The sequence below is a fragment of the Leopardus geoffroyi genome, chromosome E2, assembly GCF_018350155.1.
Source record: "Leopardus geoffroyi isolate Oge1 chromosome E2, O.geoffroyi_Oge1_pat1.0, whole genome shotgun sequence".
Taxonomy (NCBI): domain Eukaryota; kingdom Metazoa; phylum Chordata; class Mammalia; order Carnivora; family Felidae; genus Leopardus; species Leopardus geoffroyi.
The window spans coordinates 25,852,664-25,870,354 of record NC_059335.1 but is presented as its reverse complement, the minus strand read 5'-3'; the positions used below and the strand labels follow the sequence as shown (position 1 = coordinate 25,870,354).

Below are 17,691 nucleotides of genomic sequence, written 5' to 3'. Positions count from 1 at the left end.
TGGAACCCGCTTCAGATTCTGTGTCTCCCTCTCTCTGCCCCTCCCCTGCTCATGCTCTCTCTCTCTCTCTCACTCAAAGAATAAGTAGACATTAAAAAAAAATTAAAAAATAAATAAAAGCAAATCTAAAACTTAAGAAGGGAGAACAAAATTTTAACCTTGTATATCTTCCCTTTCAAAGTCCTCTTTAATATTTACAGTTGTGGGGTCGCCAAACTGTGGTTTTCAACCAAAAAGCAAGAAAAAATTATCTTAAACATAAAGCAAAAAATCATTTGTTATACAAATTGGGGGGTGGGTCCTTGATTTTTTAAATGAAGTAAGTTTCTCTGGACCCATTTCTGAATGATTCTTGTTTCTTTTAATCTACTTTTAGGAAATTTATTTGTGGAAAATGTCATGAAACAAGACATTGAATTACATGTGGTAGTTCATTACATTTCTCCACTCCAACAAATGTGAGTTATCCCCATTAATAGAGGGAAGGACAGACTTAGGTGAATTTTACGGTGTATATATATATATATATATATATATATATATATACGGTATATATACACACACATATACATATATATACATATATATACATACATATATATATATATATAAAAGACATAAACTTTTATTAAAATATGTAATTTTAACATACATTATGGGTTTCTGTCCAGATAAAGAAGAGAAAGCAAGTAAGAGTGCCAGGAAAGAACTATAGAAGGTTGCCTCTTTCACAGTTTTTTATTTATTTGTTTATTTAATTTAATTTTTTTAAAAAGTTTATTTATTTTGTGACAGAGAGACATCGTGAGGAGGGGAGGAGTGGTGAGAGAGGGAGACACAGAATCTGAAGTAGGCTCCAGGCTCTGAGCTGTCAGCACACAGCCCATGCGGGACTCGAACTGACAGACCACGAGATCATGACCTGAGCCGAAGTCCTATGCTCAACCGACTGAGCCACTCAAGCACCCTCACGGTTTTTTTTTCTTTTTTCTTTAAATAAAAATCCAATTTGCAAAAGTTCACGGCAATACTTCTATAGACACCAATTTATACTGGGTAACCACAAGACATAGCACGTGAAAATACACTAATGTTCCTGCCTTTAGGAAATATGTTCCCCAGCAAGATTCATGAGCTCAAACACTGGCACTCACTATTTTACACACCACCGTAAGAAGCATACCCTTAAGACAATGGCCTTGGGGCGCCTGGGTGGCTCAATTGGTTAAGCGTCCAACTTAGGCTTAGGTCATGATCTCCCAGTTTGTGAGTTCGAGTCCCGCACCGGGCTCTGTGCTGACAGCTCGGAACCTGGAGCCTGCTTCGGATTCTGTGTCTCCCCCTCTCTCTCTGCCCTTCCTATGCTTGTTCTGTGTCTCTCTGTCTCTCTCTCTTAAAAATAAATAAATAAACGTTAAAAAAAAAAAGACAATGGCCTTTTCCTTAAGGAAATACAATATGGGTACAAAGTATATAAAAACAAGAGAATCGGGAAAGATATGATGATAAGCTGTTAAATTAAGGAAAATGATTCATTAAAAAATAGGGGCGCCTGGGTAGCTCAGTCGGTTAAGCATCTGACTTCAGCTCAGGTCATGATCTCACAGTGAGCAAGTTCGAATCCCATGTCGGGCTCTGTGCTGACAGCTCAGAGATTGGAGACTGCTTCAGATTGTGTCTCCCTTTCTCTCTGCCCCTCATCTGCTCACACTCTCTTTCTCAAAAATAAACACACAAAAATTTTTTTTTAAATAAACCAAAGTGTCGACAGTATGTATATTACATGTCTGTGTGTGTGTGTGTTGGGTATGTATGTAAACTCTGTAGTCTTCAATCCTAAAAAAATAAAGATTTGGGTAAATTAAAAATTTGACAGTAAATAGAGAAAGGTCTATAGGTTGTCCTGAGATATGATGTGGTTGGGAATGAAGAAAAGAGGCAGGGCTACAAACCTGCCATTCGGGGTATAGGTTATAATTAAAAAGAAATGGTTCCAAGTTGTACTATCTTACAAAGGATTCACTTCTCTGAAATAATTAGATAGAAGGAATTTCATTCTCTGAAAGATTCTATGCAGGACCATTTATTGCTTCTTGATATAATTTCTGACACAGTACATACAAACTCAAGGAAAAAGATGGTAAGCCTCAATAACATGTTTTGTTATTCTAGGATTTTAAGTATACATGTTAAAGGCCTATTGAAATTTGTCACATAAAAATTTTATATCTACTGAATAAAAACTGTAAGGGTAAGGAAAAAAATAAGAAAAAAAAGACAAAAGAAAGCTTAAGAAGAAGATATCAAAATTGCTTAAGTATATTCAAATCATATAAAAAAGAATGGAAAGGGTAAAGCAGTATCACATTTTTGAAAACTGTCAGTTGATAACTGAAGATTTAAAATGAACTATGGTAGTTATGGAGAAAGCAAAAAATAAAATGTTAAAAATTAAAAATTAAGACAAACAGCCAAACAAAACAATGTTACCACTAACTAAGGCAATCTTACCACTACTATCAGTGACATTACTGGGAAGCCACTTGTAATTTTCGATGTTAGTTGTTGCTTCTAATAATGGATATCTTGGAATTTCTTAGAAAAACTCTATGCGCTGGTTCTGGGAGCCCTTCTGTCCTTTAGAATCAAGCTTCTTCCATTTGTTTTGTGTTTTAGGATGCTGCTCAAATTGGTCTGAAAAAGGACTCTTCCGCACCTTCCCCAACCCAAAATCTCTGAATACCACTATTTCACAATACTATAAAAACTGAGAACTATTTGGATGAAATAAAACATGTAATTCTTTGATAGATCAAACAGAAGAAACCGTAAGTGGGCACTATTAATTACTTCTTTACTATTTATCTGAACATCTAAATAGACTCTCCTTACTATTAAAAAAGCACAACTGGAAGGATGTAAAAGACTATACACTACTGGAGGACAGGACTACATATACCATTTCACAGCACCCTCACTGCAGTCCCATGATGACTGGGGTGTTAATTTTATAATACATTTGTTCTCCCTGAATGGATCATCGCACAGAAATAATAACAAGTATATACAGCATACCTGCTCTTTGATGGAGTCTTACTCTATGTACCATTTCAACAATAAAAACGTTTTGCTCCCACTGTGGCATATTTCAAAATGTGTCAGCATGTGCATCTGTTCAAGCATTAGTGCCTATGAAAGGGATGCTTTTCATCTTTTCAAATTTTCTAATAAGAACATTGTATTGATTTTTTAAAAAAACGTCAAGAAACCTACCGAGGTTCCCACAAAAAAATATATATAAGTATCTTTTTACTTTTAAAAAGATGGATTACAAAAAGCAACAATATGAAAAAAAAAAGACAAAAAATCTCTAAGAAAATTTGCAAATGCTATTTTACCTTCACTGTTACTAAAATTTTCTGAAAGTTAACAAGTTAATATTTCATTCAGAACACCTGAAGCAGAGACTTCATAGGTGTAAAGCTTTGCAATCTTCATATATTTCATTCATTTTTAGAGTGCTTCGCATTGAAAATATAAACATTCTTGATCCCACATCCAAAATCCAATATCTGATTATATGAATAAGTCATTTATAAAATAAGTTTTTAAAAGGAAAAGGAAAAAAGATATTTTCAGAGATGAAATTTAGTACTAGAATTTGGGAAATTCATACCTCATCAGTGTTATAGATAATCTGGAGTCCTGAGGAAATCATTTCCACAAGGTAAAGGAGATAGAGTGACACTGTATTTATCTGAAAAACAATATTAAAAGGTTAAAGGAAATAACAGAAAGACTATGTTATGAAGGAGCTAAAATTATAAGTCATTTGCTCTAATAGTGGCAAACAAAAACTATTTCTTTTTTTAGTTCCTAATAAAATCCCAGCTTTGAATATAAAACTCTAAAATCCTCAAATTCCCTGTGATGGTTAATATCTGATTAGGAAAATGGCCACAAATAGAACTGTTAGCAACTGTTTCTGTAACATTTGTTTTAGAAGATTTATTTTCAAATTCTGAGTCTAACGTACCCTACTTTGAAGTAGTTTTGCCCCACAGGCAGCTATGTAATGTCAATTCATCTCAAATGTATGTAAATGAAAAAGTTATTTGGCATGTAAGACATTAGGACTTTGCCAGTACACCATAAATAATAGGCAGCAAATCTTGAAAACAGTCTTATTCTCAGAGAATGCACAATTGATGTAAGCAACTGCAGGGACATACTGATTTTAATCAATGGTATAGCATAGAATTTAAAATATATGAACAAATGAGTTTTATAAACAAATGACTTACTTTTTTCTTTTAGTCTGTCTATTAAAGATAGACATTATATGATAGAAAAGAAAATAAAGACAATAATGTCCACTTTAACAAAAAAAGATTCTCACAAAAATCCTGAAGGGGATGTGTAAATTGTCTTAAGTAAACAAGTAGTGAAAGATAAACACTACAACAAAGACAAACCTTGAAAATATGCTAAAGAAGCCAGTCACAAAAGACCATATATTGTATGATTCCATGTATATGAAATTTACAGAATAGGAGTATTTATAGAAATAGAAAGACTGGTGATTGCCTAGGGCGGGAGGCTTTGGGGGAGATGGGGAGTGACTGCTAATGAGCACAGATTTCTTTATGGGATAATGAGAATATTATGAAATTGACTATAATAGTGGTTGTACAACTCTGTATTATAAAAACCAATGAATTGTACACTTTAAATAGGTGAATTGTATGTTATATGAATTGTTTCTTAATAAAGCTGTTATATAATAAACAAATACATACAAAGGAAACAGTAAAAAATTAGCTAGGAAAATGATTATTTAAAAACAAAGAGAAAGCACAATGTAATTTTGTCCTTATGTGATTCTAACCCAGAAGATTATGACCCTCCCACAGCTTTGGTGTCTTGTACCTTCCTCGACTTTCCTCCAATCCTTACCAAGGAACTGACAGAAAGCTGGGGCAGAAAATTATTTGTGTCTGAGACGCCTTGGACAAAGCATGCCTGTGCTATCAGGTGTGTTGGGTATCTTTGCCCAATCATCTTTGCCTTAGACATCTTTATCACAAGCATTTTACTGCAAACATTTTCAGTGTGTATATTTTCTCCACTAAACTAAATGGCCATGAGGCAATTTGGCCGTAAAAGATAAAAAAATAACTGGTTGACAGTTTGATTTGACAGTTTGGTTTTATTTCTCCACTGATGTGAAACTCCCATTTTATATTATATGTCTTATATTTTCATAATCATCTTTTTGTATTCCATACTTTTTATATTATATAAATCTTAGACCTCATAATGGTCTATGTAATGACACAGAGTTTTGAACCCACATTTCCCAGAGAACCATCAAATGTCTAGGAATAAACATGTGACAAGATGCCAAGAACAAACAACAGGGTAGATGTCTTTCACAACGCAATGCAAAGACCAATTACAAATATGCACCCTAGTATTTGGAAACTGATATCCCTCTCAGTGAAGGAAGAAATTTTAGTGAATAATGAAAAAAATTAATGCCAAATGAGGAGAAAATCAACAAGTAAGAAAGATGTATTAACTCTGAACCAAAGATTTTGAAAACAAATGCTCAGGTACATCCAAAAAATAAAACCAGTTATTTGCACAATGTTCCCATGAATCTATACATATTTTAAATGCATTTAGCGTTTGGTATTTCACAAAAAAGACTTTTTAATTTTGTCATTCGTTTTTCATGTTATATTATGTCCTTTTTAATGTCCCTCTTTTATTTTTTGTGATTTTATCTTTCAAAGTAAAATTGCCTTACAGCCAATTAGTTATGCGGTGAAAATACATGCAGCGAAAATTCTTGCAGCAAAGATGCTCACTGAAACTACCTAAAACCACCACCAGGTCCTGGCAGAGTAGGTGGCTCTCTCAGGAAGCAGAACTATCCTAGATGTCTCCTGACTTCTCAGCATTCAAAGTCCAGTGGGTGTAAGAGTCTTGTCAAGTCCAAGTAAGCCAGACAGAAAGATACAAGATTCTGGGTTTAGGTTTTTTAGACTGACATAAACTTTTGAGTGGCCCTTCTCAGAACATGGTGGAAAAGAGCTTCAAACCACTGCCAGGTTTACCCAAATATTTTCTTACATGTAAACACTGATACTGGCCTATTAGAAATGACTTCAAAGAAATTTCATCACTATGGATAACCATTTACAAACTACACTTCCAAGAGCTCTTTGCTCTCATTTCTGGGATGCTTCTGTGAGAAAATATCATCAAGTGGCAAACTGTACAGAAACAGCCAAATAACAGGTTGACCAGCATTTATTTAAAATCTGCTATGAGCCAGGCACTAAGCTTAAATTCTGGGATACAAAAATAAATGAACCATTATCTTCTGGAAATCCTATTTCAAACAGTAAACATATTTGTCAAAGCAAAAGGTACATAAAACGTAATTATGTTATAATTATAAGGAGAAGGTTGAGCAACATATAATACTAATAATTCCCCAAGGAATTGGTTAGAAATAAGTGTAAGAGTTTCTGCCACATAGAAATGGGGACACTGTGCTTTCTATGTCTACAGAAGTCATACTAAAGTAAGACATTTCAGATCTCTAGAGAGAGAGGGACTATAAAAAGGACATATTCTTATTTTAGTAAGGAATATATGAATAATAAGTATTCTGTCCTAAAGACAGCAGAATCAAATGATGAGCAGGAAGAAAACTCATTAAAGATAAATAGCATATATAATACTTATATCCTAAAAACAAGGCAACAGGATGTCCAGCTAAAAAGAGTACACAGATATGAGAAAAAAAAAGTGAAAACAAAACAAAATCCTACAGTGCATGGTTAGCCTAGGTATAAAATTTAATATAATATATAAGACAAAATTTATAGACTCCAGCAATGCCTTTTGGAATTACACTTTAGGGGTATGTTTATAGCTTTGTTGAAGGTTGATATATCAAAAATGAGCTGTCATGTAACAAAAATTTCTGATTTGCTGTTATATCACTGTCAACTGTCTTTTATTCCCTAGTTCCTACGTGTTGAAGTACTTCTAAATTTTATAAGTGCAAGCTTTTGTCATGGAAAGAACTGTGAGAGCCCTTCTTTTAGACAGTAATAATATTATAAACCATCCACTTGCCCTTTTTTGCTTGCAGACCAAGACCTCAGTCTGACTTAATGCTCAATCACAGTAACTAACTCAGCCCTGGCAGTTTTCATTTCACTTCTCCATTTTATGGTTGGTTTTCTACTTTTATTTTAAACAATTTATGAAATCTACTTTATGAAATTTATAAATACCCTAAAATCTTCTACAACCTGAGTGCACACAGAGAAGAAGAAAACCTATAGTCTTCTCCTTTTACCTGAAGATGGCCATATTCCTCATGGGAGAGGATCTCATCTCCCGTATGCACATTGAAAACAGAGTGAAGACAGGTTGCTGGGCGTGGGTCCTGCTTAAACTGCTGGACCTAGAATTAAACACAAAATTCAAATAGTACTCATAACTCACATTTTCATCCAACTTTGGAAGTTATAAATTATTTTTCATGAAACTTTTTAATGACGAAAGCTATAGCTTAAAAGCAGAGGACAGAGCAAAGCAGAAATGTTATTTTTTTCTAAAGAAAGCAAACAGAAAAAAACTCATAACTACTAATTTTAATAGTTAACATGATTGTTGAATATTTAATTATTTCACAAATAGCAAATAAAGTGTAGTAGGGACCTTGTTAACGTGGTAGCAATGGCTTTTGCAACCGTTTTGTATCATTTTATTTTAGAGTCAAATAATGGTTTAGTCTGTGGGACAGGATTTCAGTGATTACAACCCACTGTATTGCTATTTGAAAATGCTTCTATGATACTCAATGAAAAAGTGCTTCAAATCTCATTCTAATTCAGTTGGTGTTCAAAACTTCAAATGCTATTTCCTTCTCTAAGGATCACAAATTGTAACCTATGCTCCTTTCTTTTCATTTCCTTTGCCACATATACTCTCCTTATAAGGCACCAATTCCAAGAGAACATAGATCATACCTGTACTTATCAACTGCATATAAAATCTAACCATTTTAGAATACTAAGTAAATGCTAAATGACCTAACAACCTCCAAGGGAAAAAAAAATCTATCTACTTTTTTAGGGCTTGTTCAATTCAATTTGGCAAACATTTTCTGATACCAATCATATGCCAAGTACTATGCCAGCCCCTGAAATTATGAGATGAATAAAAACAGAGAATGGATAGAATAACACAAAGCTATATGTGAAGCTTTTCCTCCTTGAAAAGATATGTGATGATAGTATCTGCATGGTTATGATTTTGTCTTGTTTCACTTACTTGGCTAAGAAAGCACATGGAGCTATATTCTCTTCCTCACCTTCAAATTTCTTCTCATATTTAAAACTCTATCTCCAAAAAACACCTTCTTTTATAAAGTCCCTTCTGAACTGTACCTCAAATTCCTTTCCCTGGACTCCTCCATCAGGGTGCTTATTCTTCAAAATTTCTTCTCTCTTTTTATACACTCTTACTATCTTTAAGCTTCTACAAGTTACACTATCCGATATGGAGCTACTAGCTACAGGCAACTAATTAAATTACAATTAAACAAAGTTTAGAAATTCAGTCCCTCATTTACACTGACTACATATCAAATAGCCGTATGTGCTTAGTGGCTTCTTCAAAGTTCAACACAGTAATACAGAGCATGTCTACTATCACAGAAAGTTCACTGGACACTACTGTGCTAAAGGGCTAATATATTTTTGCACACCCTCAAGAGCCCTGCAAATACCCCATAAACAAATGCATAGCCTTCCTTATAACTGAAGTCAAGAAAATGAAAGCAAGGCCCTACCATTAGATAGTTAGGAATGAGAGGATGAGGATGAAGGTAGAGATATATATCTTCTATCTATAAAATGACCAAGACAGGGGCGCCTGGGTGGCGCAGTCGGTTGGGCGTCCGACTTCAGCCAGGTCACGATCTCGCGGTCCGTGAGTTCGAGCCCCGTGTCAGGCTCTGGGTCAGGCTTTGGGCTGATGGCTCAGAGCCTGGAGCCTGCTTCTGATTCTGTGTCTCCCTCTCTCTCTGCCCCTCCCCCGTTCATGCTCTGTCTCTCTCTGTCCCCCCAAAAATAAATAAACGTTGAAAAAAAATTAAAAAAAAAAAAAAGATAAAATGACCAAGACATCCAGTATTAACAGAAGAAGATGAGAAGGCTATCCATTCTCAGTATCTGAAACTGCTGGCAACAGTCTTAGGCTACACAAATAGAAATCAATGCGGTCACCCCTTTTACACTACCATGATTATTATCTCAAAGTGATGAACATTACTCTGGGCTCTCAGACAAAAATATGCTCAAATTAAAATAAAATACATTTTGCCTGTTGATAAAGATCTAAAAGAATAAGGTTTTTATCAGTTTAAGAAAGTTATTATGACAGGGCACCGGGGTGGGTAAGTCATTTAAGTGTCCAACCCTTGATTTCAGTTCAGGTCATGGTCTTAACAGTTCATGAGACTGAGCCCTGTGAAGGGCTCTGCGCTGACAGCTTGGAAACTGTTTGGGATTCTCTCTCTCTCCGTCTGTCTCTACCCATCCCGTGCTTGTATGAGCTCTCTCTCTCTCTCAAAATAAGTAAATAAACATTAAAAAAAAAAAGTTATTGCTACAGTTGATAACATAGTGTTTGTCATTTGTCTTCAAGATACACAAGTACCCAGTATGAGAATTTATATTCAATCACTGTGCCAGGGGAAAAAAAGAAGACCCAGACTATAGAAGCTTTGAAAATTAATGAGGCATTATTATATGTGAATTGTAGAGAACAACTATTCTTGAAATCAGTAAAAAAACAAAAACAAAAACAAAAACAAACAAACAAACAAAACAAGGGACATTAATCAGTATTTTATATGTTGGGCACCTGGAAAGGAAAGTAAAAATAAAGAATAATTAAGGCAAAATTTTCTAAACCAAAAAAATCTAAAATAATGTTTTCTCAACTTGTATTTTTAGATTTTTCCTGGAAACTTAAATAATTGTGAATAAACAGCTTATCATTTATGAAAAGGTGAGTAATTTGTCATCCATTCTTAATTTATAGACCTAACACAGAATTTAGGTGGGAATATCATCTCATAAGGGAATCCCGGAAGAATAAATTTTATAAAATTTTAATGACTTTTAATAAACTAGAAACTACTCAGTAACATTTTAGACAAATTTTTTATATAGATAGCTAGGGACAGAAACATTCATAGCCCATTATAAAGGAAATCTTTGCCTTCCAAACTACTCAAAGCAAATTGAATTTATTTTGAAAAATTCTGAATACTTCTCCCAGGGGTGGGGGTGGCGGTGGGGATGGTATTAGAAAATAGAGTAAATGAGAGAATATGAACATTTAAAGGTAAAAAAACAATTCCTAATATGACTAAGTAGGCATTAAGATAAGTAAGTGGAAAGATAATAATAGAAATCAGATTGCTCTACATTCTGCAAATCAAGGACAACTCTATTCATTCAAATGCATAATGAATTAAAATCTTTTCAGTAGTATTTTTAGAAAATGTGTCAGGAAGCATGTCATGATTTTACTTCAGAAGACAAAGAAAATAAACCTTAAAGTCAAATAAAAAATTATTGCTATAAATACACTTCACGTTAGTTTTACAAAAAAGGCAAAAAATATATATTTCACATTTTAAAATATGCAAACATATTTTAAATATTCTACTACATATTTCTACAGCTGCAGAATCATGAAGAAAATGGTGGGCATCAATGAGGTGAAGGTTTGGTAGCAGACAGTGAGCCGGGCATGTGTGGTTAAATCTCTGAGTCAGTCCTTCACAGTCACATGTGAATTATGAAAATATCCTTCATTCCTACTCTAGAAGGTTATGGGGATCAGAAAAGATTACAACAATAAAAATGCTTTAAAATATGTAAAACCCTGTATTTTGTGGTATGCATACATACCTAATCCTAATATGATCTACACCTTCTTACAACTCACATTTACTTTGTCTAACATCATAACTACACAAAGGAAAGAAATGTTAATTCTTTATAATATAAGAAATTCAAGACAGTTTAAGCTGTATTCAAAAGAACACATAATTGTGAAGATTGGTTAGTAAGGTTGAGTAATATTCAGAAAGGGATATTAACAGTTGGTTAAGCCACAAAGACCCTTTTTTATCATCATTTCCTTCCTTTTGATAAACATTACTTATTTAAGTCTGTCAGCTTGCTTAATAAACATATGAAATTCACTGTTCTCACAATGTTTCCTTGAGAAAAAAGTTAATTCACAGACATTAGGCATTCATGAGATGATAAATGTGAAATAAACAGTAAACTTCTCACACTTAGGGAAAAAAAATTAATCACAATTACTTCAATATATATGACATACTAGTTTAAGTCAAGTATGACAATATGATTTATTTCAAGCACTGAAAAACCTTTATAATAATGATTTGCAAAGTCAAATCTCAGTAGACAATTACAGGTTTGTTACATATCTCTATTATGAGCTGGTGAATAAATTTACTTTTTCTGCCAACTAACATTTTCTTGTTGCCACATTCTGATAGAGTATAATTTTTTTTCAGTTTTGACTTCAGATACAGATCTTAAAAAATATACAATCACAAAAACTTAATGTAATATTTACATAAAAACATAAAATATTAAGTGATAAAAACATAAAACATTCATAATTACTAATGTACATCTTTGCTACTGAATCATCAAACCTGGGGATGATCTTGGAGACTCATATACTCACTGATGTATATGGACCCAGTGACACAGATATGTAGGTAAGTAGGAGAATTATCATCTTATATTTGCATAGAATCTTAGACTTTTTATTATGTATATTATTTTAATAATAATTATTATAATTACTGATTTTTATGTATATTATTTTACTTTCCACAATATCCCTGTAAAATCTGCTATTTTCTCAGCCAAAAATTCCTGTCCTCTTTACATGTAAATGATGAAGTATTTTTAAAGTTCAATTAAGCCAGGGCAAGCACATGTGCAAAAGGATTTGGATAAGAATTTTCTTAAGTAATATATTGGTTACAATTATGGATATTGTAACGTTCCTGAAAAACTGAGTCTTTATCAAGCAAACACCAGATCCAACATACAAACAAATTAAAGCCTAAATAACAATTCTCAGTCACCTCTTGCTTATGGTGTTTCTTTAATTTCAGTATTTCAAACCCTGGGCTGGGAAGGCAGGGCTGTTTTAAGCTGTCTAGACTGCTCTAGGATGTGACTTTACCTTTTGAAAGTACATTCTTCTTTAGAAGATGCTATTGCTATACTGGTTAAATTAATCCTTCAGAACGATGTGAGAATTCCAGTCCACACTACAGTGTTTTACCTTATCGGCCTGACGCATATAGCAGTAGAGAATTCCTCTCATACATTTTATAGCCGAGTGCTCCAGCTCATGGGTCCTTCCCTTGTCATCATCAATGCGCCTGGGTAAGAGAGATAACTCATGAAACAAATTGGAAATGCATTTGAAAAGGAAGCAGAGCTTCCAGTAATTAAGTATTTAACTATCTGACTAATCCTATGTTCTGGCCACATCTACTAATTCTGTAACAGTGAAACTCCATTTTCCCAGCAGATGTAGAAATGCTGCAATAAAAAAAAAAAAAAAAAAAAAAAAGTCCTATGATGAAACTTGTGTTGATTTCTCCTTCTTTTAAGGAAGTTAGCCAATTGCTTCAAAATAGCTTACAATGTTTCTACACTGACTCGGCTAAAACTTTAAAGGATATTCTAAATTGGAAAAACCAACCAAAAGATTTTTTTTTAATATGCTGTTACAGAGTAGAGGCGATTTTTAACACCAGTCCCTTTAGGTTATGCAATGGTTGGATTCAAGGCAACACAGATTAATGTAGGCACATGCGTTCTTTGGTCTACCATGTGTTTACCAATGTCAAGGTGGGCACTTTAGTCAAATATTCCTTTAAAAAAACACACATCCAGTATGACACATGATGTATTTGGCACTTTTATACGCTTGGGTCTTAGTTTAAAATCAATCGACCATTGTTTATATCTCTTGCTTTTAAAAAGAAAAAAATCAGTTAAAATGTAACTATTTAGCAAGGTGAAGATATTCTTCTAACTTTAGGGTCCTTTTTTACCATGGATCAAAAGGTAGATGACACTTAACCATGACTGAAAAATGAAAGTAACTTATTCATTGTTTCACTGAATCTTAACTAAAATATCTGGCACTCATCCTCCCTTGATAAAAAGTATCACCCATCTCCTTAAAAAGTAGACTACAATTTCTTCCTATTCTAACTTCGAATCTCATATACCACTATGAGAAACAATAATGATCATTTAAACATAGCACTGTCAATGTCAGACAAAAGTAAGTTGCTATTAGAATGTCATTCCTTCCTCAAATGCAGGTACTGTAGTAAAACTACCATGACTTTGCTCTATGATCCATTTTTCTGTCTAATGTCCAACACAAGTGTTTTAATAGAGGCAAATTATAGCACAGGTAACAGTGGACCATACAAGAGAAAGAGCATACTTCGGGTAGAATAAACTCAATGAAATCTGTGTCCAATTCCAACCTCATCTAAAAATAAAACAAAATAAAATTCAAGTTTTTCTAAAATTATATTTTTTAAGTTTATTTATCTATTTTGAGAGAGAGAGAGAGAGCCAGGCAAAGAAAGAATCCCAAGGAGATTCCACCCTGACAGCCCCATTCAATGCAAGGCTCGAACTCACAAATTCTGAGATCACAACCTAAGCCAAAGTCAAGAGTCAGACACTTAACTGACAGAACCACCAGGCACCCCATTAAATTGTCTTTAAAATAATTTTCTGCCCCTAATTTTAATAAGCATTTAACCAAAACTAAAATATTCCAGAATAAATCAGCCACTATGAAGAGTTCTTCTCTTTTAATGGAGTTCCCCTATTTCTCCTTTCTTCACCAAATAAAGTAGAAACCAGAAGAATATTTCACTTCTGACGGAGAAAGTAAAACAAACAAACAAACAAACAAACAAACAAAAAAACAGGTGCATTTGAGTAAAAACATTTAGGCTGCCAGGATATATTTATTACCTTTTCACAGATTTAAGGTGAATATGATGACCTGAAATAATTCCTTTATTTTCTACCAGGATCTAGCAATATTCCACTCTCCTTAATAAGCTCTGTGGAGGTAAACTCAAGTTTTAATATGATCTGATGAATACTTTTAATTCTAAAAAATGAATAAATGGAAGAATAATAATCCGTGAATTTACTTATCACACACTTCAAAAACATGTCCTAAAAACAAGGACATTTGCCTTCAATTATCACCACACCCAAGGAATATTATCACCACACCCAAGGAATTTAATATTGTTACTAAATTATCTAATATATATGCAATATCAAATTTACCAAGATATACCTTTTAGGATTTATTTCTAATGTGGGATACAATAAAAGATTGCATTTGAGTGCCATGTTTATTTTGTTGACTAATTTAACATTTTATTGCCTTTTTCTTTTTTTAAATGAAGTATGATTAACATACAGTGTTATATTAGTTTCAGGTGTATAATATAATGAGTCAACAATATGGTACTCAATATTCCTGAAGATAAGTGTATTCTTGATCTCCTTTATCTATTTTGCCTATCCCCCCCATCAACCTACCTCCTCTCTGGCAACTACCAGTTTGTTACCTGCATTTAAGAGTATGGTTTTTTGTTTGCCTCTTTTTTGTTTGTTCATTCATTTATTTGGTTTCTTAAATTCCACATATGAATAAATAAACCCACACTTATATGGTTGATTAATAGACAACAAAGGAAGTAATAATGTGTAAATGGGAAAAGGCAGTCTCTTCAATAAATGGTGCCAGGAAAACTAAACAGTTATATGCAAAAGAATAAAACTGGACCAGTTCCTTACACTGCACACAAAAATAAACTCCAAATGAATTACTGTGAGACACAAAACCATAAACCTTTTTTTTTAATTAATTTTTAAAAATATGAAATTTATTGTCAAATTGGTTTCCATACAACACACAGTACTCATTCCAACTGGTGCCCCCCTCAATACCCATCACCGACACTCGCATTCCTCCCAACCCCCATCAACCCTGTTTGTTCTCAGTTTTGTTTTTTTTTTTAATTTTTTTTTCAATGTTTATTTATTTTTGGGACAGAGAGAGACAGAGCATGAACGGGGGAGGGGCAGAGAGAGAGGGAGACACAGAATCGGAAACAGGCTCCAGGCTCTGAGCCATCAGCCCAGAGCCCGACGCGGGGCTCGAACTCACGGACCGCAAGATCGTGACCTGGCTGAAGTCGGATGCTTAACCGACTGCGCCACCCAGGCGCCCCTGTTCTCAGTTTTTAAGAGTCTCTTACATTTTGGCTCCCTCCCTCTATAACTGCTTTTTTTCCCCCCTACCCCATGGTCTTCTGTTAAGTTTCCCAGGATCCACATAAGAGTGAAAACATATGGTATCTGTATTTCCCTGTATAACTTACTTCACTTAGCACAACACTCTCCAGTTCCATCCACGTTGCTACAAAAGGCCAGATTTCATTCTTTCTCATTGCCACGTAGTATTCCATTATGTATATAAACCACAATTTCTTTATCCATTCATCAATTGATGGACATTTAGCCTCTTTGCATTAATTTGGCTATTGTTGAAAGTGCTGCTATAAACATTGGGGTACAAGTGCCCCTATGCATCAGCACTCCTATATCCCTTGGGTAATTCCTAGCAGTGCTATTGCTGGGTCACAGGGTAGATCTATTTTTACTGTTTTGAGGAACATCCACACTGTTTTGAGAGCGACTGCACCGGTTTGCATTCCGACCAACAGTGCAAGAGGGTTCCCATTTCTCTACATCCTCGCCAGCATCTACAGTCTCCTGATTTGGTCATTTTGGCCATTCTGACTGGTGTGCGGTGATAACTGAGTGTGGTTTTGACTTGTATTTCCCCAATGAGGAGCGACATTGAGCATCATTTCATGTGCCTGTTGGCCATCTGGATGTCCTCTTTAGAGAAGTGTCTACTCATGTCTTCTGCCCATTTCTTCACTGGATTATTTGTCTTTTGGGTGTGCAGTTTGGTAAGCTCTTTATAGATTTTGGATACTAGCCCTTTGTCTGATATGTCATTTGCAAATATTTTTTCCCATTCTATTGCTTGGCTTTTAGTTCTGTTGATTATTTCCTTGGCAGTGCACAAGCTTGTCATCTTCATGAGGTCCCAACAGTTCATTTTTGCTTTTACTTCCCCTGCCTTTGGGGATATGTCATGTGAGAAATTACTGCGGCTGAAGTCAGAGAGGTTTTCTCCTATTTCTCCTCTAGGGTTTCGATGGTTTCCTGTCTCACATTCAGGTCCTTTATCCATTTTGAGTTTACTTTTGTGAATGGTGTGAGAAGGTGGTCTAGATTCATCCTTCTGCATGTTGCTGTCCAGTTCTCCCAACACCATTTGTTAAAGAGACGGTCTTTTTTCCATTGGATATCTTTCCTGCTTTGTCAAAGATTAGTTGGCCATACATTTGTGGGTCTAGTTCTGGGGTTTCTATTCTATTCCATTGGTCTATGTGTCTGTTTTTGTGCCAATACCATGCTGTCTTGATGATAACGGCTTTGTAGTAGAGGCTAAAGTCTGGGATTGTGATGCAGCCTGCTTTGGTCTTCTTCTTCAAAATTACTTTGGCTATTCGGGGCCTTTTGTGGTTCCATATGAATTTCAGGATTGCTTGTTCTAGTTTTGAGAAGAATGGTGGTGCAATTTTGATTGGGATTGCACTGAATGTGTAGATAGCTTTGGGTAGTATTGACATTTTAACAATATTTATTCTTCCAATTATTGAGCATGGAATGGTTTCCATTTCTTTATGTCTTCTTCAATTTTCCTCATAACCATTCTATAGTTTTCAGCATACACATCTTTTACTTCTTTGGTTAGGTTTATTCATAAGTATTTTATGCTTCGTGGTGCAATTGTGAATGGGATCAGTTTCTTTGTCTTTCTGTTGCTTCATTATTAGTGTTAAAAATGCAACTGATGAAGACATCCTGGGAAGATGGCGGCATAGGAGGATGCTAGGCTCACCATACGTCCTGCTGATCACTTAGATTCCACCTACAGCTGCCTAAATAACCCAGAAAACCACCAGAAGACTAGTAGAACGGAGTCTCCAGAGCCAAGCGCAGACGAGAGGCCCACGGAAGAGGGTAGGAAGGGCGGCGAGGCGGTGTGCGCTCCACGAACTGGCGGGAGGGAGCTGAGGGGGAAGGGTGGCCTGCCGGCCAAGCAGAGCCCCCGAGTCTGGCTTGCAAAAGCGGAGGGGCTGGACGGAGTGTGTTCCGACAGCAAGCAGGACTTGACATCTGAAAGGTTATAAGCTAACAGCTCTACTCAGAGAGCAGGAGGGCTGGAGGACAATGGGAGGGAGAGTCGTTGAGACCAAGACGAAAGAACTCAGCTTGGCAGGGAACAAAGGTGCTCGCCAGCGCCATCTCCCTTGCCCATTCCCCAGCCAAAATCCCAAAGGGAACCAGTTCCTGCCAGGGAACTTGCTTGCACCCCGCAAACACCCAATGA

At 35.1% G+C, this 17,691-nt stretch overlaps 1 protein-coding gene across 7 annotated transcripts in view; it reads right to left on the bottom strand.

Moving 5' to 3' along the window:
• PHKB (phosphorylase kinase regulatory subunit beta) overlaps window positions 1-17,691 on the bottom strand; it is a 269,902-nt gene that overhangs the window by 189,407 nt on the left and 62,804 nt on the right. For all 7 annotated transcript variants that reach the window (XM_045442643.1, XM_045442642.1, XM_045442644.1 and 4 more), the window contains 3 exons: window positions 12,442-12,541; window positions 7,382-7,489; window positions 3,677-3,757 (listed from right to left, as the gene is read on the bottom strand). In XM_045442643.1, the coding sequence (XP_045298599.1) occupies window positions 3,677-3,757; window positions 7,382-7,489; window positions 12,442-12,541 (289 nt within the window). The remainder of the gene's footprint in view (window positions 1-3,676; window positions 3,758-7,381; window positions 7,490-12,441; window positions 12,542-17,691) is intronic.